At 38.6% G+C, this 23,971-nt stretch overlaps 2 protein-coding genes across 5 annotated transcripts in view; both read right to left on the reverse strand.

Annotated features, from left to right (window-relative positions):
* Positions 1 to 22,030, reverse strand: part of LOC134529412 (uncharacterized) — a 244,472-nt gene extending 222,442 nt beyond the window's left edge. The window contains exons 1-3 of one of the 4 annotated variants that reach the window (XR_010074565.1): positions 20,854 to 22,030; positions 16,667 to 18,879; positions 15,187 to 16,551 (exon numbers count right to left, since the gene is read on the reverse strand). Coding sequence is in view for 3 of the 4 variants with exons in the window: in XM_063363452.1 (XP_063219522.1) it covers positions 16,354 to 16,551; positions 18,733 to 18,879; positions 20,854 to 21,057 (549 nt within the window). In the remaining variant the exon portion in view is untranslated. Of the gene's footprint in view, positions 1 to 15,186; positions 16,552 to 16,666; positions 18,880 to 20,853 lie in introns of those variants that run through there. The other 3 variants (XM_063363453.1, XM_063363452.1, XM_063363454.1) reach the window with 3 other exon arrangements.
* Positions 1 to 23,971, reverse strand: part of LOC134529410 (synaptotagmin-7) — an 807,269-nt gene that overhangs the window by 375,316 nt on the left and 407,982 nt on the right. The window lies entirely within an intron of this gene.

Consider the following 23,971-nt stretch of genomic DNA (forward strand, 5'->3'; position numbering starts at 1 on the left):
TTCTCAGATTTCTCACGGTCCGCCATCTTGGAATGCGACGTCACGGCGGCCATCTTGGATGGGTGTGACCTTGACCTTTGACCGAAAACGCAGGAATGATCGCAAGCACACGGATTAACCATCAAAATATTTATAAGAATAATCAGGAGCACACGGAGAAAACCATCATAATATTGGCAAGAATAATCAGGAGCACACGGATAAACCGCCACAAGTTTTCTTTGATATCATAAAAATACAAAAAAAAATTTAAAAAAAATTAAAAATAAAAACAAAAAAATTCTAAACATTCTGGCTTGTACTAGAACTCTATCTTTGCTCAACAATGAGAAGTTCACAAGCCATAATGTTTGAATTTTTTTTCGTTGTTAATTTTAATTTTTTATTAATTTTTTTTTGTATTTTTATGATATCAAAGAAAACTTGTGGCGGTTTTCTCCGTGTGCTCCTGATTATTCTTGCCAATATTATGATGGTTTTCTCCGTGTGCTCCTGATTATTCTTATCAATATTTTGATGGTTAATCCATGTGCTTGCGATCATTCCTGCGGTTTCGGTCAAAGGTCAAGGTCACACCCATCCAAGATGGCCGCTGTGACGTCGCAATCCAAGATGGCGGACCGTGAGAAATCTGAGAAGCACTAGCAGGAAGGACGAACTTTTTTCTCCTTGGAGATTATCGAAGCCAACCTTCCTTTGCCATCGATAGTGAGCGTTCCGCATCCCACATTAATGAAATAGATATTATTTACCTGTAAGCAACACGTGGCGACATCTGTTGACGATAGCCAGAACTACTTGCATCAATTTGCTTTGCATTAGATAACTTAACTCTCGCTGATGAAATATTTAAAAAACTCTATTTAAGAAATGGTTCCAATTGGAGAAAACTGACAGTTTGTATCTAACGTTAGTCACAAAAGCTACCATGGATCGTAATTTGTTATCTGCAGCTGAATCGAAAGGAAGCCGCTGTAGATACTGTGGCAAGGATTTTGCCATGAGAAGGAATGCTAGACGTCATGAGAAGAATGATTGTGCTAGAAACCCACTACGCAACATGTTAAGCTGTAATCGTTGTATCAGGTTGTTAACACGAATTGACAGCTTAAAAAGACATGGTAGAATATGTAAAGTCAAGACTACTTACGGCATAGAGGACACCGATGGATCCACTAGACTAAAGAAGAGTGATCTGCATTACGACAATAATTTTTCTTGTCCTGAGCGTGATGGTATTAGCTCACCCGATCGTGAGGAAGAACATAAATTGAAGGATGCTAATGGCTTCGGGAAGACTGTAACTAATGGAAGTATCAACACCGTGAAAAGTGAGAATACATTCAAGCCTATATTCAGTAGATCCTCCATTCTTTGTAAAAATGATAGACTTCTAAAAAGGAAGCATGAAGACGATGAAGACACTTCGACATCATCGATAGCGAATTCATACGGTAATCTGGGTGAAAAGGATGTCTTCTACAGTGATTGTAACAGTGACTCTGAGGCTGATGACAAAGGCATAGACTGTGATGAAGCACCTAGAGCTGACAAGATCGAAGAATGTGGCGATGTCCTGAGACCGAATCGATGGAAACGTCGTGTTATAATAAATAAATATGATAATGCTTATTATGATCACTGGGACGATTGTGATATTAACAGTATTTATAATAAACAAGCAAGTAAGATGGTGGTAGAAGAGATTTATTACACATCATGGAAAGATCCAAACATATTGGTTGACCGGCTAAGCCTTCTACATGGCTCGCTTTGTGCAGGAAACTATTCGTGCATCAAAGAAATATCCTTCATACTCAAAGAACTGAGGAAAGCTGGCTACATACAATAATGGCTTCTTTTACTTGTATTTGTATAATGTTGAGAAGTAATAAATATTGAAAGTAAAAATTTAATGTTTTTATTTCTTGTATTCTGATTTCCAACTAAGCCTGTGTGTTTCCGCTACTGTATGTGTGATCATTCCGTTTCCTGTGTGTACAGCGTGTATACGTTTCGTTTCCTGTGTGTACTGTGTGTACGTTTCGTTTCCTGTGTGTACGTAATGTTTCCTGTGTGTGTACTGTGTGTACGTTCTGTTTCCTGTGTGTACTGTGTGTACGTTCCGTTTCCTGTGTGTACTGTGTGTATAAGTTTCCTTTCCTGTGTGTACTGTGTGTACGTTTCGTTTCCTGTGTGTACGTTCTGTTTCCTGTGTGTACTGTGTGTACGTTCCGTTTCCTGTGTGTACTGTGTGTACGTTCCGTTTCCTGTGTGTACTGTGTGTATACGTTCCGTTTCCTGTGTGTGTACTGTGTTTTCGTTCCGTTTCCTGTGTGCACTGTGTGTACGTTAAGTTTCCTGTGTGCACTGTGTGTACGTTAAGTTTCCTGTGTGTACTGTGAGTACGTTCCGTTCCCTGTGTGTACTGTGTGTACGTTCCGTTTCCTGTGTGTACTGTGTGTACGTTCCGTTTCCTGTGTGTACTGTGTGTACGTTCCGTTTCCTGTGTGTACTGTGTGTACGTTAAGTTTCCTGTGTGTACTGTGTGTACGTTCCGTTTCCTGTGTGCACTGTGTGATCATTACTTATATTGCACGTAAATTGAATGTATTGTGCGTACATTGCGTACATTATGTGTTGGACCTGATGGAGCTGTTGGAGCACTTGAAGCTAATGGTCAATTGAAGCATAGGAGCAAAATGTAGATGGGTCTGATGACGTGAATTGTAGCTCTTGGAGCCTGGCGTATATGGGAGAGATCGAATTTTTTTTTTCGATCAAATGATCCTCTTTTTTAATTTGTAGATTTGACTCTAGTATTATTGTAAATGGTTCTTGATTTGACTAGCGTATTATTCCATACGGTGCATGTATATAAGCGAGTCCTAGACAGCAGGTCGCTCAGTTTGTTACTGACGTCAGCGGTGTAAGGATCGCCTAGTTTGTTTCTTCTGGTGCATAAGTCGTGTCAATTAGCTGTTCTTGAGACCTCGATGGCATCTTTACCGTCTTTAACGTCGAACTCGATGTAGGTTGTACCGTCGACTACGGGAACCTTGACGACAGCTACGATGGAGAAGGTGCAGATCCCGTTTGCAACGACGACGACAACATTGGAGGAGATTTCAACAGATGTGATACCACCATCATCCGAAGTTTCATCATCAGCAATGGATTCTTCAACTAATGAAGAGCGTACATTGCGTCAGTGCAAATACTGTGACGCATCATTTACTATCACCTCAAATGCTCGCAGACATGAAAGAAGCAGTTGTTCTAATAATGTTATAAGAATACAATTTCAGTGCAATAAGTGCAAAAAACTAATTTCACGTCTTGATAGCTTACATCTTTATTATAAAAAATGCTTCGCGACGTATAATGAACATAGTTATTGATTTGACTCATGTGTTGTACCGGCTAATTAGACTATATAAGTGCTATGAACTTCAGTCCGTCTCTGGCTGTGGTGATGAACGGATCGTATAGACATTTAAAGTCATGTAAAAGGCTTAGTCCGTACAATAAGAAGACTGTTTGAATCGAGGAATCCAAAAGGCTTTGGTAATTTGTCTGTGTATTGTTTTTTGTACTTGTAGTAGTGTTGTATTTATGTAATAAATTTTTTTTAAAAGAACTTGTGGTGTTTTTATTTTCTCAAACCTAACACTTTTTTAGTATTTTTTTAAATTAAAGTTGTTTTGTATCGGCCAGGTATCGAACCAAGGACCTTAGTCGATCCAATCAATCATTATATGGATTACAAATTTATTTAATGAATTTTGGATTTTTTCCTGCTTTTCTAGCTACATTATTACATGATTTCAAGATGGCGGCCGAATTTTAAGATGGCGGGGGGCACCTCCATAATAAATGATTACTGCACTGTAGCGGGTTAGAATAAAATTATCCAGATGGAAATGTACTCTATAATACAAGTACACACACAATATGGCGTTCTACAGCAGGTGGTAGCTCCTGGTAGCATGAACTGAACATAAAATGTCGGATACATGATGGTCGACAAGGACAAAGTCAAATTTCAAGGTTAAGGTCAAATTTCAAGGTCAAGGTCAAAGGTGTGGTGACCAGATAATTATACTATCATGGTATCAGCACACTCTAGCGGACGAAAACCAGATGGTGATCTCCAGCGGACGAAGACAAGATGGCGGACATGTCGTCATACCAGCTGACGATATATATGCTTTGAAAAAAAGTGGTGAGAGGTCAGTCTGCCTGCATCCACCTTTGAGGAAGGAGCCTGTCGCCATTTTTAGTATTTTTGCACTCACCGGGTTCGAACCGAGGACAGGAGCGGATCGAATCAATATTTAAATTAATGAGTGATTTATTTAATGAATTTCGGAACTTTTCCCGAATTTCTAGCTAAATAACTACGGATTTTCAAGATGGCGTCCAAATTTCAAGATGGCAGGTGTCACTCTAGCGGATAAGAACTAAACTAACATGGCATCAGCGCACTCTCGCCGACGAAAACAAGATGGTGGTCTCCAGCAACGAAGACAAGATGGCGTACATGACGTCATGTTCACTGGCGATATATATGCTTCAAAATAAGTGGTGGGAGTCAGTCTGCCTGCAGCCACCATTGAGGAAGGATCGGTTGTCATTTTTAATTTTTTTTGCCCTCACCGGGGGTCGAACCGAGGACTCCGAACTCCGTGTCGTAAAAGTATATTTTTTATAAATATTTTATTAAAATTTTATTAATTCAATTTTTTTATAATTATTAAAAAAATTTCGTTAAAATCGGATAATAAATTAAAAAGTTAAAGATGGCGACCGTAACGGAAATTGCAACGGTGACGTCATCATTCAAAATGGCAGATAACACATCACCGGAAAGTTCGAGAACAAACAATTACGTCATCCAAAATGGCGGATCCAAGATGTCCGCCGTGATCTTCTTGTCCCGTTACGCTGTGTCCCGTTACGCTATGTCCCGTTACGCTCGTCCAAGATTGCCGCCGTGACGTCACAATCCAATATGGCGGTCGGCACCACAGGCACCACTACCTGCATCCTGCGCTCGGGGCCCCTATTATATACTACTAATGTTTCTTGACAGCAAACGCAGCACTCCCGGTGCCTGGGAAAAATTACTAAATTCAATATGGCAGCCGGATACTCGTGACGTCACATCCTTAGCAACGAACTAGTAGATGTTTGCTAGACAACCTAGGTTATATATAAACAGAACCAAAAACAGGTACTTTTGAAATAATTAAGGATTTCCTTGCAACTTTCAGTTTGTTTAAAATTCAAGCACAATAAATTCACAAGAAAATGTACAATTACAAATAAACCTATTCTTTAGTTCGAAATATATATGTGTATGTTTGTTTCTTTTGGCAACTGTATCACTTGGGTAATTTTAAGAATATTTGCATTATATAAGATGCTTTTTCTTCAAAATTGTGGTACTTATTAACCATATTAATTCTGAATTTTATTACACATTGAAATATTTCTGTGTAGATTCTATATAAATTAAGCATTTACAGTTTTAAATAATAAAGGATTAAATAATTTTTGCCCATTTTAATTTTAGAATACTGGTGCAAAATATGATAAAAAATACCATAATGTATTACGTTGTCTTAAATAGCCTCATTAAATATTTATATATATTTCACTATTTTTTGAAAATTTTGCATTGAAATATTTTAACTTACTAAAATATGCAACATTAGATCATCAATTCTTAAAATAAATTACAACACTTACATCTGAATAAAATAAATATCACTCAAGTCAACTTAAGACGATGATCAATTTTCTGCATACCAATACTCGTGTTTTGCTTTAGGAAAAGCATCTGAAAACTACCGTGCAGAAATTTAAAGCCATGCAAAGTAATATAAGTGCCAACCAATATTTTTTTGAGTGATGTTGTAAAGCAACGTGCTTGAATATGCTCATTGATGTGGCAAGGGCTCCAAAATCTCGATGTGTATAGCACTTGTGTATAGCTGACAGAATTACTACAATTACTACATTAATTATATGGGTAATTTAATATCAAATTCCCTTTAAATTTTCGATCGTTAAAAACCTAATTTTTAAAAGTTGCCAAATGTGGTTACAATGAAGATAATTTGCCCCACTTTAAGCTTGATAAGACATTTCCCCAAATGCAGGTATTTGTAACAAATAAATGGCAAATGTAAAGATATAATAATTTACTAACTCCAGGAAATCTTCATTACACTGTGAAATTTATCACTTTAAATTTAATGCTCAATTTAAATCTCACTTTAAAATTAATCAGTTTCCAGAGGCGGATACAAATTTTTTGTTCGGGGGGAGGAGAAGGGATTTTTAAGAAAAAATTATTTAAAACGTGTTTAAAAAAAGTTACATTACTATTGGCACTAACACACTGACATATGGGCCTAAAGTAGCAGCCGTAGGCTATGTGGCTTCTTACATATTAACATACTTTCTTCACTGATATCATGCAAATTTTTTCATAAGCCGCTGTAAATATTGTAAAGATTATTTACATTTAAAACCATCGTGGTAACAGTGAGCCATCTGCGCTTGCGTAAAGCGATGCTATAGCGTTTTACTCTCTATATTCATTCAATAAAAAGTATACGTATGTAATTATAAATTTATTATTCAGTGCATTTTGTTTAAATGTTTTCATTTAAATTTTACTGACTAATTGATTTCACTACAGAGTCAGTGGTGGATTAAGAAAATAGACGATAAGAAACATGTGTTTATTTAATTTGTTGCCAATGTTGTTTTATATTAAAAAAACCTGATTCGTCCAATGTATGAATAAATACAAGCATTTGGTGAAAATTTACCTCAATAAAAACATTAGTTCCAAATCAAATCTTTATGTTCTTGATAAAAAAAAACATTTTAAACATAATATTTTATGCAGTAGTATACATTATATCACACTAATGTAACAAACGTAAATATATCGTAATGTATAAAAAACATTGGCAAGTATATATTAATACTCTTGTCTATTTTTCCTGAATACTAATATAATGTTTCTTACGTTGTGAAACTGGCTGTGTTTGATTATTATAATATTGATAGCTCAAATTTAATAAAATTATTTCATGCAAAGTTTTATAAAAACATTACATAATAATTTGTTTAGTTTAACATTGCTCTGCAGAAACATAAATTACGCAGGTGATCAGCGTTCAAAACCAACATAAAATCCTCAAAGCCTCGATAAAATTGAAGGAAGGCCATGTTTCCATAAAACGTTTGAGTAAAAAAGAAAACAAAAACTACCTTTTAAATTATTTTATAGTTATGATCTAAAAGGGTGTTATGATGATTGAAGTATTATGCATATAATTGACCGATTTATAGAGTGGAATGTTAGGTAATGTAGGCACCTTTAAAAACAGCCTAAAATCTTGTAATGGTTAGTTAGGTTAGCGACATTTTAAATGGGATAATTTAAAACTGTGTTAAAGGATGGTTAGGTTACCTACGTTGGACATACTTTTCAATTATATGAAAAGTTTGTTAGCTACATTAAAAAAACTATAAAAAGTGTAAGGATGTTTAGTTACATTAACTAATTACTAATAGTTCAGATAACTTTACAGTATTTTCAATGTAGCTAACATTAACTTACCAACTTTCCTCACTATTTTAGAAGAATTTTAAATGTTGCTAACCTAATAAAACCAACCGTTCACACTATTAAAGAGTATTTTTAGTGAAGCTAACCTAACCTAACCTAACCTAACTGATCATTCTCAAAATATCACAGTATTTGTAATATCTAACATAACCTCACTTCATAGTACATCTGGAAAACATCGGGAGGTATCACAACGCCCTCTTAGAGAATTATTGTAAAACATGCCATTGGGTCTCATTTTGGAATTTTTAATTATTATTTTCCAGAAAAGTGGCATCCATTCTGAATTACTAAAGCTTTTCATTTTCTTTTGTGTTGTTATAAAATTATGGAAAATGTATTCGCAAAAAATTTATAAGCAAACACAAAAAAAATTGCGTTAAATTAAAAAATATTTTCAAACATATTTATTAATCTCGAGAAAGTAGGCCATTGGCAAACACAACTGACAGCTTTTGAAAGTACAAAGGAATGAAATTGGTTAACACTTAAAATAAAATTTCGAGATGAAAAACAAATTTTGGGCATTTTTGAAAAGCTATTTAAATATCGTGATAATTTTTTTTTTTACAGAAATATTAACTGTTTATATGAATGCTGATTCACTTCACTCAGCAACGAAAAATTAGTGACCTTGCTTTAAAATTTTTAGTGGTTATTTAAATTGCATATTTCGAAAAATTTCCCACATTCCTCTTACCCCATATATTTGTGTTTTAGGCAGAATCATCTTCTATAAATATAAATACTCTCCAAGCCAATGGTTGGGATATGAAGGTATCCTCAGTTTATGCAAAATAAGCAAAAAAACCTCAAGTATCCTAGTTTCCAACTAAATTACTTTTAAATGCTGTGTTTATTTGATTCAATGAGTAAACACCGTTAATTAAATTTAAAATATATACAATTAACTCGAAAAAAGAGTTAAATTTAGCATCTGAATTAATTTTGCAAGGAATAATCTCTGCTTGTAACTTGAGTATTTATGTACCTAGAAATAGCACAAGACACTTTAAATGAGACGAAATTATATAACATCCAAATATCATCACATATCTCATCTTCGTCGTCTTAGAAAATACATAATAAAATGTATGCTATACACAATAACAAACACAAACGATACACATTTTAAAATTTTATTATTGTGAGCTTGTGAGATAAGATTATCAGAAAAGAATTTATTAAAAATTTAACCTATAAAATTGACTTATCTCTATGTCGACCTAGAATTAAAAAGGGATTTAGGTGGTGGTAAGATCCCTTGGTATTGGCTGGGGGAGGAGAGGAGGAGAAGGAATTGGCCTGCGGTCATCGAAGAGTAGCTAGCCCGAGGGAATAGCGTGCGGTCTCCGAGGAATCGCTAGCCAGAGGGTGTTACCCGTGGTCTCCGAAGAGTCGATAGCAGGAGTGAAATTGCCCGCAGTCTCCTGAGGTGTAGCTAGCAGAGGTAGTCCAGTCAAAATAGACACGAGAAGAGGATAAACGGTGCATCAAATCAGTATTTTTAATATTTTGTTTATAATGCAAAGTGAATGTTAAATCCAAGTTTTCGACCTCGGCAGACGACCACGACATTGTACAAAATCAAGAAAACCTAGATATTTTCGACCATTTTTTTTTTCAGTTTTGTTGATTTTGACCTGGAAAGGCTGGTTTATCGAAAACGACAATTCTTCTCACTTTTTAATTTGATTAAATTGGCAAAACATTAATACTAAAACAATTATTGTAGGACTGATAGTTTTGGAGGTACAGCTTTTAAAAGTTTGGCCTACCTTCAAGTTACATGATTTTTAACGAAATTTCATTATTTCAGTTCTATTTATGTTTCCGAAGGCCTAGTTTATTTTTCGGAAACCCCTCCCACCCACTCAGTTGATTCTACGGGGTCTCAGGGTATCCCATAGTGATCCCCCTCCCTCCATGTAATTTGTAAATTTAGGGTATCTGGTGAAATCAAAATAGAGTAGCTACCAAGGTACTATTTTTTATTACTACCCATCTAAATGTACTTGTTGCCTGTACCTACAAATAACTAAGTGTGTTATGCATGGGAAAAGGAGAGGCAATCTATACAGGATAAGAACGTTATGGAGTGGTCCTTTGTTCCCACGAAAGGGTTGGCTTTGTTCACCCGCAACTAACCTCCCTTTTTCCCCTATCCACCATACCTTTCCTCCTGTGTAGTATGCCATACCTCGCCTCCTGTGTACTACACCGTACATCCCCTCATTTTCCCCATCCACTGTACCTCCCCTCCTGTGTACTATGCCGTACCTCCCTTCCTCTGTACCTCCCATCCACGAATAATATGCCAGTTATATGCCAGTAATATGCCAGTGTAACCAGTTATGCGCAGTTATTTTGGCCTATAGAATGTCGAAGCTCGATACTTGTGCGAGTATGTTTCATTTGTCACCGGAGTTTGAATGAGTGTGAAGTGGTGACAGTAAAGGTGAGACGGATACAAACCCTTCTGACATATATCATTGAGGAGTCGTAAATTAGTGGTTTTTTGAAACGTATGAATAAGATTTCTGTCTATACTACTTGCTGGAAGAGGTACAAACACCCCAAGTTGATTGCAACATCAGTTCACTGTGGAGAAGCACATGTTAAAGCAAAATAAGCAAGACCTACAATATCAGTGAGTGAACAATTCAGTTTCAGAGAATACTGTGTTCTATGTCGAAATAGAATTACAGAACAGTTCATTACGGCCATTGAAAAAAACTTCAAAAAAAATTTCACCGTCATTATTGTGGAAAACGTTTATCTTGGTGCAACAATTTTGAGAGCAGCAGAAAAACTAGGTGATAACTGGACCTTAAAAAAGGGGGTGTGGCTGTGTCATGGACACGACCGTGTATTCTACGTGAATGCGTGTACGTAACAGGTAATATTTTCTATACAAAATATAAAATACGCAATTTGATGTATTTTTTAATCATGTTTGAACACTAAGAAGTCCTTCGGGCACGAAACATGCACTAGCTGCTGCCCAGTGTTTCTTCATAATCGACGATCGTACACAATCGATGCTTACACAGTCCGGCGTCGATAAAGAAGCGATTTCATTATTCACTTGCATAATTTCACTGGCACCGTCGTTTATCCGCTCGGCCGCATTCATTTTTTTTTACGTTCCCAACACTGCTTTACTCGGTCATATGGTGTTTTATTGGTATCATTCGATTGTTTTTAAAAAGTTTTTTCCAGCCGTATACGATTTTTGTATTTGGAATTGGCTTTTTGACGCGTATAGGCTGACATTATATATATTTAATTATATTTGTTTTTATTTTAACATTACATATATTCACTGTTACTATTTTAAACTAAGGTTTTATGCATGAAATCGATAGATTTTGACGAGAGATGACGATTGAAACATAAACAACCGTCGTAGCTTTTCCTAGTAAAAAGTTGTACTAAATAGAAATCTCGAAACGCAGAAAAATGACCTCAAAATTGCGGTGTTTCCTCCTCCACCGCACGCGATGCGTCACAGTCCTCACTTAACGTAACGAATTCTTTGATCTTTAGCTATCCAATGGTGTAATTAAATTTTGGATGGAGATGATAGATATGTAGCTGCAACATCAAACTCTATCCCCCGATTTTGTTATCATTTGTTTCTTTTAATTGTCTCCCACTTAGAAGCAATTTTAAAGACGTATTCACGTCAAAATTAAAGATCGAATTTCTGAACACACTGATTTGGTAGCAGTAGACTCGAGATATCGCCGATTTTGCCAAAATAATCTCTACTTGCCCCCAATACAAGGTGTGAAGAGAGCAGGTCGCAAGTACACTATGATTGAGGATGCCATGGAATAAATGTTTGCACATCTCCTAAAGAATTCAGGCGGTCATTTTTCTCTGGATACTTCAAACTGTAACGCCCCTCGTGCCCCAAAATTAGATTATTTTAATTTAATAAAAAAATCCTAGGAAACAGCTGAGCAAAAATATAAAGAAAAATACAAGTATTACCAGAGGTGGCACGAGGTGGTGAACAAGACAATTTGATACTCCCTGAACACAAGCAACTTGGGAGCTAGAGTATCGTTTAAATAGATATAGGTTAATAAGAAAAAAATAAATCACTACATAAGTAGATTGGTCTATGGGTTTCCTGGTTTATTTAAAAATAATGAATTAAAATCTGTTTGCCATTTGTTTTGGATTCTTTAAGATTCACAATAAAGGGTATTAACACGATATTAAATTTAAAAAAGGGTGCCTATAATGCACATGATTGGCACATACTTCCCCCCTGAAAGACGGAGTCAGGGTGGCTAACATGAGCCACATAAAAACTAGGGTGATTTGCCCTATACCAGGATCGACTATAGTTTACTACTTACAAAAAATATTTTGCTCAAATCGAAGGTATATTGTAATTAATTAATTTACACTTAACGGTGAATGATGTAATGAGGAAAGTTGATCTCAAAGGTTGGGAATGGTGTCACGTGACAAAACTCTAAACATGGGCTTTGTGAGGTGGGCCGAAAACACTGGGCCAGAACCGGAACTTGGTCCGTCGGGTGCCAGTAAAGAAAGGCGGGGATTTGTGTACCCCTGAATATAATGAACGCGAGAATGAAAACACCTGTACAATAGTCTTTCCATAAGAGGCCGAAGGCATTGGGACTCAGCCCTGCACAGTAAGGCCATGGAGAAGACGGTCGAACTTGCTGCTTGCCCGAAGGCGAAACAGAACCTCAGTCCTAGAGTGACACAGGACCTAAGGGCGGAATTCCCTTAGCGGAATTTTAAATTATTGGGGTTGAAACCTCAAAAGATCAACAATCCGTAAGAATGAATGAATTTAAAAATATTAAATAATCGATAAATTTAGACATTTCAGCGTATACAACTCTGATGTTTAATATAATTAACTAATATTTATTATTAAAAAGTTTTCTGCAAACAAAACGATAAATTAACGACTCTTCGCACTAAAATTTAAATTATTTAAAGAAATGTAAAATGCAATAAACCGACAATTATAAATCAAAAAGGGGATAAATTATAATGGAGCGGTTAGATCTTCCATGACTGCTGATAGGCTTCACACTGCCTGAGAGGGGGTTTGAACATAGGTCATCCAAAGGTTGAGTGCTGGGGATCTAACCCAGTGACACTCGGTGGTCATAGGATGTTTCACCTAGAGGACTGGGTCGTGGCTCGTTGGCTCAGAGAACCCTTACTTTTGCGCAGCTCGGTGGCTAGCTTGACCTAGCTCCTATTTTAGAAATACACATAAAAGAAACCAGTTTGCCGTCTGGAAGTCACGTAGCTCTTACTTGAATAAACAATATCATCGATAGCGATGAAAAAGAAATACAACTTTGGGGCAGAATGCAAAAGAAAAAGGAAAATGGCTAGATGTGACAGCTTCTGTGCTCAAAATCTATGTACGTCGCTGTACATCACATTTACGTACAAGGCAAATAAAGAAATAAACACGTGAAAGTTGTTATCTCCTACAGCGCAGTGACTCGAACAGAGTTGCCAAGGGAGATAGGGTGGGTTTTTATCTTGCGAAGAAACTTAAACAGTTTTGTGTACAAGATGCTTTTATTGATTATAATATAGCACACGACAAACTTGCAAACTTGGTACTGATACGTCGCCGTTTGCTTCAATAGCCGAAACAGGTTAACTGAAAATGGCTGACGATCTCTGTGAACACAAATTACACATTTTTACTTTGATGCAACGAGTACTAAAGCAGAACAGATAATCACCCTGCCATTTATAGATTATTTTAGCTATGGCAACAAACAATGTAATACTGATACATGCCAAATTGCAAACTAAACTTAATTTTACTCAATTACACACAATCTTTATCTGACACACAATTCAAAACATACTCTTGACTTATACTTAGACCAGCGCCGCGAGTTTGGGTCCGCCCTCCATTTATATAATAAATATTTAAGTCAGATCCCTAGTGGCGCTTTCGCCTACACACTATTGACGTGCGGCCAACTCGTCGTCTTTTTAGTTCCGGTTATCCGGCGTCTCAGTCCTGTCTCTATCAATTTACTACTCTATGTACAAAGTCAATTCCGCCAACGCTGCCTATAAACCCCTCTTCGCCGTATGCGGACGATGTAGATGTCGACTTCCACTCTCGTTGCGCCGACTCGCTCCTTCGCCACTCGCTGAGCGAGTGTCCCTAATCAAAAGTCTGCTCCCGTTACTATTTTCCTTCAGGGGGTATTCGCCCACCCCTGAGGACTTCAAATTTGATTAGCAGCTTTTCTCAAAATTACTCGCCGAGCGAGTTTCTACTCGCTCCTGGCGAGTATTGGTGGCGAGTCGTGGCGTCTGAGGTTAAGCCCGTTTCTTCGTAATATGTCGTCTGCGGCTAAGTCCCGATCCAGTGTGAAAAGTTAAAGTTTCACTTACGGCTTTGTTGGAATTCGGCTAAGTCCCACCTTGAGTGCGAATGGAGGTGATAGACTCCGGAGGTGACGGCGCGGCCTCCGCAGGCAGAGTCCGGTTGTTGCCTCTGGATGCAGGATGACTGTCTCTCGTGGCGGAGCAGCAATTCCCTTCTGCCTCGGTTGCGGATTTTTCTAAGTCGGCAGCGTCGTGGTGTAGCGAAGTTCCGGGCGTCGTGGGCGATGGCAGCAGCGTGACGATCGGTTGTCTTCTTCGGAGCGAAGTGGTTAGCCGAAGCCTCTGGCTGGCAGCCAGGCACCTTCTGCTTGCTGCTTGCTAACAAACCCGTATTTATACTCGGCGAACCCAGAGTCACATCATCAAATACTAATCAGCACAGACTTGCAGTGACATCATCTTGAGCCAATCAGCGCTCACTGCGTTGTTTCTAAGGGCTCGGTCGCCTGTGAGCCTCGGGTTTCCTGGGGTCTAGGAGTTATGCAACCTCTTAGACTCCCGTGTATTGCAGTTGTCCTGCCTTTTGGGGAATTCTCGTTAGGTAGGAATTTCCTACCATAACAAAGTATTAACGCAAAATCAGTAAAAAAAAATGCTACAAACATTATTCTTGCTTACTTTACAAATTATGATTATTAAAAAAAATTGAACGTAATCAGAAATTAAATATATAAAATCGTCGAACAAAATTCATGAAGATTAAAAAAAAATCATCAGAGAGGTATTACTAACTAAAAAATTTAAACTATTTGCGTCAATTAGCTTGTTAATGATTGAACTTACGTATGTAAAAATTAAAAATTAGAGTATCTTAAATTACCTAGAGTGTGCTAGCCTAGAAACGGGATGCTTAAACATACCCAAATTGATTTAGTGGACCTCTCGTTGGAGATTGAAAGGATTTCACCACTCTCGGTGATTACTATAAATATTAAAATGAGGCTAGTCACCTCGTAGGTGCTTAATTTCGGGGAAATACGTATTTTAATATGCTTGATTATATTATTATTATTTTATTTCTATATTATGTTGTCAAGTATTACTACTTTAACAATTTTAGAACTGAAATTCTTATAAAGCAAATGTCTTTAAGTATAGGTTGAAATAATTATTGTGATGGGGGGGAAGCCCTTGAAATGAAAATTAAAAATATATATGTAAATATTACGTGCGTGTTTATTAGTAATAGCTTTAGTAGCATACAATAGTACTCTTAACTTATAGTTTTGTTTATACATAAACTTAAAAAAAAGTGATAGGAACAGTGGCTCACGTAAAAATTTACTATCGTCCAGGGTTTACTGGACATAAATCTCAGAATTACGTCGCGGGCAATCGCCTCGCGCTACCTGAAACGCAAGGTTCCAGGGGAGATTACGGCTGGACGCCCCTGGGGCGATGTGAATGCCCTGTTAGAAGGACGTCACGCCTGTAGCGGCGGGTGGATCGAGCAGGGGGGGGGGGGAGTGTAGCACTCGCGTTACGAAGATAACAAACACCCTGCCCGCCCGGCTGACGCGGCGTGGCGCGCCTGGCTGCCGCCTCGTAGACCGCGCGCTGCAGCCCGACGAGAAAAATTTAATATTGGCCAACGATAAAATTAATAATAAAGGGGACGAGGTGTGCCAGCTCATGACTTACAAAAAATTAAATAGTACATCAAAATTTAGGTTACAAAAAATACTTTAATTTGTTTTTATATGTATATATTAATTATTTATTTTGAATTATAGCTTATAACCAAACCACGCTCTGTACTACCAGTTGTTACGGCTCTTCTTAGTGCGCTAATTACTATTAAGTATTTTCTTAGAGAAACTTCTTAGATACAAAAATTTGGAAACATACTGGAAAGATAAACTTATAATAAAAAAATAAGACAATGATACTACAGAGGGGCACTACGGAGGGTGAACAAGAATTTATTACCGCCCCTGTGGGCTTACAGATGGCGGAGAGGTTCGTAAGGCTTATAAATGAGAAGCCGAGGTTTGGTTGGCTAGCTATTCGATTTATTCTGATTAAATTCTGATTGATTTTCTATTTCATTTTCACAGTGCTTTCATACTTTTTATATGGTTTGCATATTACAAATTTAACACAACATTATTTTAAAAAGGTGAAAAACAATTGACCATAGGTCAGGGCCTCAACGGGGTTACTTATGAAAGTTAACATATAATTACACAAAATTGCTTAGTTGCATTGGCTAGCACTTGAAATTATAAATTTACAGTTCAGAAATATAAAATAAAACAATAAAAAAAAAATGTCTATAAACTGGCACGGGTGTTAGGTAGACTTGATGTATATATGTTGGCGGTCAAGCATAGTGAGCCGCAGACGACGAGAAGAGAGAGATAGTAAAATGACGATAGCGTTTCATCGGGTGTTGTGAAACTGCTGGGCCAAAATATTGATGTGGGATGTTCTAGAACGAACTGGGTTCCAGGGGTGCTCTCGAACCCGCACTGCAACAAAAGCCATTCAGTACGAATTACCTCGGATGAATGTGTTAGGTAGGGTGGCGGAATTCGCCAGCAGGATGGGTGGAAATTTGGTAAAACATAAAAAAAAAAAACTCACCACTGCGGGGAGAAATCAGCTGCCTGGCTGCCGCCTCGTAGACCGACGCGGTAGCACACGGTTGGCTTTGGAAACCATGATGGTTACGAAGAAAGTTGAAAAAAATTTAACTTGCGATTACTTAGGGCAGACTAAAAGCTAAAAATAGTAACTCGGCACTTGAGGCCTTAACTGTAGTAGACTACATTCCAAATGAATGATCGGCGGTCTTCTAATTCTCGCGTAAGTCAGGAGAGTAGCTGACCGGAGACGTTCGCGGTTGGCTGCCCTAAGAAAAGTGACCTCGGGGCGCGGTCGGGGCATGAAATTAAAAGGCCAAGTTTCCCTTGAAGGAGGGGGGGGGGGGAGGAGCCTTCGGTATTCATCGGCGCTCGTCGCCATAGACACTCGAAGTTGGCATCCTTGGGCAGCGCGCTCTGGACGGAGAAGTGGGGAACTGAACTCGCCCGGCGAGCGGTCAGGTCGAGGGTCGATTAGCTTGAACATTGTTCTTATGGGCACGACAGTGCTGCCCTCAGGTGGACAGCCAGGATGGTAGGGAGGGGTTAGTGTCTCTCGCTTCCGCTAGATGGATCGCGGATACGTCTTTTAGCAGTCCGGCGCATCTTAATTCCTCTCGTCGCCGGCAGGGTGTGCGGACGAGAGTTTGAGAGCGGCTGTGGGTTATGACCTCCCTGGACCAGTGAGGAAGGGGGGGGGGGGGGAGTTTATGACCGGTGACTGACCCGGCCTGAGTTCTGGACGAGGGGACAGGCGAGAGCGGGGGAAATTCTGCAAGGTTCGTGAGAACCGAGGCGACGAAACACCACGACGTGTCTGCCGCACCGAGAATTTGACCAGGCTGGTTGTACAAGCTTGCTGATAGCGAAACTTCGGGGAAGTCACCAGGGGCTGAATGTCTGCTTGCCCCCGCAAGTTTGGTTACGAAATGGCTTCGTGTAACGAGACTTAGTACATGACAGCAAGCGGGGGTTATGGGACCGGGGCGCTTCAAACAGCACTCCAAGTCGCAATGTAGCATTGGCGAAGCAGTGAACCTGATGGTGTTTGTGTGTGGGGGGGGGAGGGGGGGACACTCTGAAAAGAATTGGCCCGGCCGTACACTGGGCTGGATAAAATAGCAGGGAGCAAAGAATTTAAGCAAAAATAATTTTAAAAAAAACTCAATTATTTTAAAACTAAAAAAGGGTGCCTATAATGCACATGATTGGCACAAAGCACATAGAAGGGGAAAAGCCCAATAATCACACAGTAAAAAGTCTCTGTTTATGAAGTATGGAGAGGATATAATAACTGCCGAACCTGCTTCGAAAAAAACACTGTTTGTTTTAAAAATATCGGACACAAAATTCTGACATATGCTTGGTAGAGTGATAAACATTCAGATCATCAATAAGAGAGACTGCATGTGGTTAAGGCAACTGACAATGTTATGCGAGAGGGTATTCGTGCAAAACCTTTTGAGACTTCATTTCCACCCACAGGTGACTTCTTCCACGATGTAAATACAGTGATACCCGAATTTTTGCGACTAACATTAGAAACAGTAATTCTTAAAGACAAATGATACTGCCTAGATACACATAGAAAGAAGTGTGTTGCTCTCGCACATTCAATAATAGCTGCAGTGAGGCGTCGGTCAATCGTTTACTCATTGTTCCATGGAGTCAGCGTTTATCTTTATCACACATTTGGACCAAAACATCTCATTGATTTGATGTCCACTCTTGGATTTGCGGCATCCTAATTTAATACCTCAATTCTAGAAACCTCAACCAATCTGCGACAAGACAAATTCTGCTTGGAGCCATCATCCTTCCTGAAATTTGTATTCAACAATGCAGATTTTAATTTAAACAATTTATGCCCTATTATACAAAGAACTAACGCGTTTTACAAAATGACAATAATTTATTTTGCCCCTCAGATTTTATAAACCATAGGTTACAAAGAACGGTGACAAAAACAAATAGTTCAGGGCCTTGTACAGTTTTTAGTTCGTGCTAGAATAATCCCTAACCGACCTAAGTGTCCACCACTGTTACTGACGATTTGGTCGATCCCACCTCAATATGCTGTTTTCCGGGCGCCCGCGACGATGACTTCGTTGCGGCCAAGTTGCTGCTGTTTACGATGTTCCTCTTCGGTTGCACGGCTGGTGGCGGTGTGTTCTTGACAGATCTCTCCTTCCAGTGCTGCCCTGGACGAAGCACCTCATGTAGATATGCAACAAGAAAATGATGGGTCAACAACCAGGATACCCATATGCTTGTTCCCCCCCCCCCCCCCCCACAACACGACCCGCCGTCCTGTGGAACTGTATGGTTCCCGGGTCACCCGGTGTATGCTGCACGACGTCAGTCCTGGTCAGCACGAGCCATGTCCCAGCCATTTCCTGGTGACGGTCCATGCGTGCCGACCCTTGACCATTACTCGTCAGCCCTACACCGCTATTCTGCCAGTAACCTCCCGATGTTGTCCCAACACCACTACGGCTGGTATTTATAGTCGCATCTTGAGCAATGTCTTGAGACCGTCTTGACGAAGACGGTCTTGTTTCTCAAGGCAGCGATTTCAATCTCCATGTTTCATAGTCCGCGAACAAGACGAGCTTCATGAAGACTGCATACTCAAGCAAGAGCTTGTTTGCCGTACTTATGGCTTGACGAAGCACTTACTTGAGACAGCCGAAAAGACACGAGCATACACGAACTTTGCCGATTGAACTGTTTTCGTTAAATATTCTGGTCCTATTCACACCAAGCACTGAAACCCCAGAATTTGAGGCTATTTATAGTAACAAGATTTAGTGAGTATATATCACTACATTCGAAGTGCGTTTGTACGTTGATGTGAGGAATTCGTTTATTGTTTTAATACTCTTGAATCACACATGGAAAAATTGATGTTTTGCGACCACAAATATGCATACCTTGTAGTACATCTCAGCTTGTGTTGTAACCCTTCTTCCTCCTTAATTGGAAGAGGGGTTGCGTCCCCGACTCACTCTGGGCGCGAAGGGAAAAAATAAATATTAAAACCAGGCATAAAAAGCTAAACAATATAAATTTCCCACACCACTGCCCAGGGGTCAGGCCAAAAAAATTCAAAGGATATAATAGCAGAGTAACCATTAAACAAACAAGAGGCAAGACTTTGGACGTATGTTATTAAAAAATAGAAATTTGCAAAAATAATTTTTACTATACATAACCATACAAGCTTAGTTACAAAAGCTGACGTTAATAATGGCAGCATCTTATCCCCATTTGCGATACTAACAATAACCTTTAAAAAATCGTAAAAATATAAATACTGATAACAAGTATAAAAATATATAAGGGCGTGAGGCGTGGCCACTATAAAATATCAAAATTTACTGACTGCCCTAATACCAAAAATCAAACAAGACAATCAATATAAATATATAAAAAAACTACAAAAATAATACTGAAGTACAAACAAATTATTTAAATAAAGTTCTTAAACTCTCAATCAACGGTTTAGTCTTTCTTCAGATGTTCGTTGCTAAAGACTTGCCAAAAAAAAACAAAGTTAATATCCTAGGCGTGCGCTGGCTTCCTGACCTTCCTCACCAACTCCAGAGTCTAATGCCACGCCGGGCCATAGGTACGAATTCACAAAGGCGTGAACGATGACCAAAAAAAAATTATCTTATTTTTAAGGGAAATGTAGCAAAAACTCTTCACGTAACATAACCATGTTACCACAGAAGTATTTATCATCAGCTTCAAACAAAGTCTTACTTCTTTATTAACTTGCCAATGATTTTATAAAAACGTAGAATGGCCGCACCAACCAACATCAGGCTGCGCATGTAGTCCAATACCGATCGCATACATTTAATAATACTGCACAAGCTGATATATTAGCCAAATGCCAACTTTACGTATGCAAATTCCGATGACAAAGTCTCAAAAACAAATTGCAAAATGTTCGTTTCTTCCAAACTTATACTTTTATTGCAACTACAGGCAAACGGGCGACCTTATTAAAAAATCCCACACTGGAACAACGTGTGAAACAAATGGGCCTCTTCACCAAACAGGCTAATAAAAGTTCCGTCCAAATAAAATTTAGTATGGGAAAATACACAGTTCACTAGGTTTGCCAAAAACCAGTGCAGCACCACGAGGGTAAAAATCAAAATCGCGGCCTCTCTTTACCTTGATTACTTCTGTATCACAGGGCAATCCATTGCCCTGTCGCCCAGCGTGGAGCCTCCATCCCAATACTCTTCGTCGCCCGTTGCCGTCCGGCACACCAGTCCGCACCGTCACATCCCTCTGTCCTCCACGGTCGCTCGGCACCCACTCCCTCGCCGGCCCAGCTGATTTTTTCTTCCCGGCAAGCCGAATGTCTGACGTCATCAGCCAACCGCCGGGCGCTCACCAAGTGGTATTTACGTGAAACACAATCGATATTCTTAAACTCATAATCGATAGCTACCAAACGGCGTATAACTAATTAACAGAAACAAATATAATTAAAAAAAATTTACAGATAAATTAACATTAATTAAAAAAGGCGTAAAAATACGTGAAATAAAAAACCATATAAAACTAGAGACCAGCAACAAAAATAAATTACAAGTAAAAATGTGGCCCTGCCGGCCACAACCTCCGCCTTGAACAAAAAAAAAATTTCAACAGCAAAGAAAATTTTAAAAATAACCACAACTACAAATTATATAAAAAAAAAAACATACCAGAGTAAGTTCCAAATAAAATAAAAATAAAAATATTTAGCCATATTCACCCTAAAAGGGTCATCCACATTCATTTTAGGAACTCCGCCTTACAAACATTTTCAAATGACTAACATGGGCCTTTTTTACCTTATTATTTCTTTCAACTTCTTCCAACAAGACAGTAACCGGCCCTAAAATCTTTACAATCTTATACGGTCCATCATACTTATTCTCTAACTTAGAGCTCTGATACCCTACTTTGTCACTCAAAACAAATTGTCTGCATAGCACTTCATCACCAATTTTAAATACATTATCCACTCGCCCCTTATTATAAAACTTACTCATTTTCTTTCTAACCTTTTGCAGATTTTCGGCTGCTTCTTCCCACATTTTTTCCAACAAACGGGGGCTTCGGGTTTCCAAAAGGGCTGGACGCAAACCCCAACAATTTAGTAAAGGATGGGGTACATTTCTTCCCAAAAAAATTTCCGATGGTGTGAATTTAGTACCACTGTGTATGGTCATGTTAAAAGCTAAATTTAATACGTGGATAACACTGTCCCACTTCCGTTGGTTACGTTGATGAAAAATCGTGAGGGCCACTTTGACATTTTTATTCACCCTTTCAACCAAATTAGGGTTGGGATAATAGGGGCTGGTAGTAATATGTTTTATACCCCAATCTAAACACATCACTTCAAAACACTTACTCTTAAAATATGTAGCATTATCTGATACTACTTGCTCCGGGCTACCAAACAAACCCCACACTTTAGTTTCTAAAGCCTTAATAATATTCTCGCTTTTCATATTACGCAAAGGCAAAAAAAAACAAAATTTAGAAAAACCATCTACCGCTATAAGTAAGCAATTATTCCCCCCTAATGATCTAGGTAGGGGCCCAAAAATGTCCAAATAAACCCTTTCCCAAGGTCTAGTCAGAGCTTCAACAGAGTATTTACCTATCTTACTATGTCTAGATTGCTTAGCGCGCTGGCAATCTTCACAGCTTAAAACATGATCTTTTACGTCTTTTTTCAAACCTGGCCAAAAAAATTCTTTAGAGATTTTATCTATAGTTTTTTCGATTCCGCCATGCGCGCCTATATTAGAATCATGGTAATACCGCATTATCATTTTCCTTACCCCCTTAGGAACAAAAACTTTATGTTCTCCATCTTTCATCCAACACAAAAGCCCGTCTTTCATTCCTAAGTCTATAGTAGTATCCTGTCCCAAACGCGTTATTAAATCTTTAGTCTCAGGATCCTCTTTTTGTATTTCGCGCAAATCAATAAATCCTTGAGGGAATTCCCTCAGGATGTTACATTCTTCCTTGTCTTCAGTTCTCATTTCGTCTTTACACTGAAACTCATGTTCATCAAACATGCGCGATAAGGCATCGGCCACTACATTATCCTGTCCTTTCATATGTTTGAGGTCAAAACGAAAACGCGTCAACCGCATGATCCACCGCCCTATTTTCCCTAGTTGCCGCGGGTGGGAAAAAAGCCATGTCAAAGCCTGGTTGTCAGTCCATAATTCAAATTTCTCATGTTCAAGAAAACTCTCAAATCTCTCCAACGCAAATATGCACGCTAATGCTTCCTTCTCATATACACTGTATTTTAACTCGTGCTTATTTAGGGATTTACTAGCATACATAACCGGTTTTAAACCTCCCTCACGTTCTTGCAACAAAACCGCCCCCAGACCTACTCCCGAAGCGTCCACTTGCACAATAAATTTTTGCTCAAAATCCGGAAGTATTAAAATGGGGGGTTGAGCTATGGCTTTCTTTAAATTCCTAAAGGCCTGTTCTTCCTCTTCCCCCCATACAAACTTAACATCTTTCCTTTTCAAATTATTTAAAGGCGCGCATAGGTTAGCGTAATTCGGTATAAAACGGGAAAAATAACCAAGCATTCCTATAAAGCGCATCACTCCCTTAACATTACGGGGGGCCGGGAAATTAACTATGGGGTTTATCTTATCTTGGTCCATGACCAATTCACCTTCTCGGATTATGTATCCTAAAAATTTTATCTCGCTACGGGCCCAAACTATTTTTTCCGGATTTACGGTAAAGCCGGCTCCCTTTAGTTTCTCAAGTACTTTTCTTATATGTTCTATATGTTCTTCAAAACTATTTGAAAAAACACAAATATCATCCAAGAAACTTATTACAAATTTATACTGATATTCTTGTAATATGTGCCCTAAAATTCGTGACAAACATTGGGCCCCAAAATTCACCCCAAAAGGCACTCTAGTCCATTCAAAGTGCCCCCAAGGAGTGACAAACCCGGTAAATTTCTGACTACTTGCTTCTAATTCACATTGATGAAACGCCGAGTTCAAATCAAGCACCGTAAAAAACTTGGCTTTTCCCAAATATTGCAAAACAATTTCAACTTTAGGCATGGGAAACGGATCTAGTTTTACCCTGTCATTAAGGAGGCGATAGTCAAGGACCAAACGATATTTGCCCTTATTTTTCTTATCTACTAAAAAGGCAGGTGAGGCAAAATTGGATTTAGAAGGGACTATTACCTTATTATCAAGTAAATCATTAATAATTTCTCGAAAGG

Source organism: Bacillus rossius, chromosome 2 (genome assembly GCF_032445375.1).
Source record: "Bacillus rossius redtenbacheri isolate Brsri chromosome 2, Brsri_v3, whole genome shotgun sequence".
In the NCBI taxonomy this organism is placed as follows: Eukaryota; Metazoa; Arthropoda; class Insecta; order Phasmatodea; family Bacillidae; genus Bacillus; species Bacillus rossius.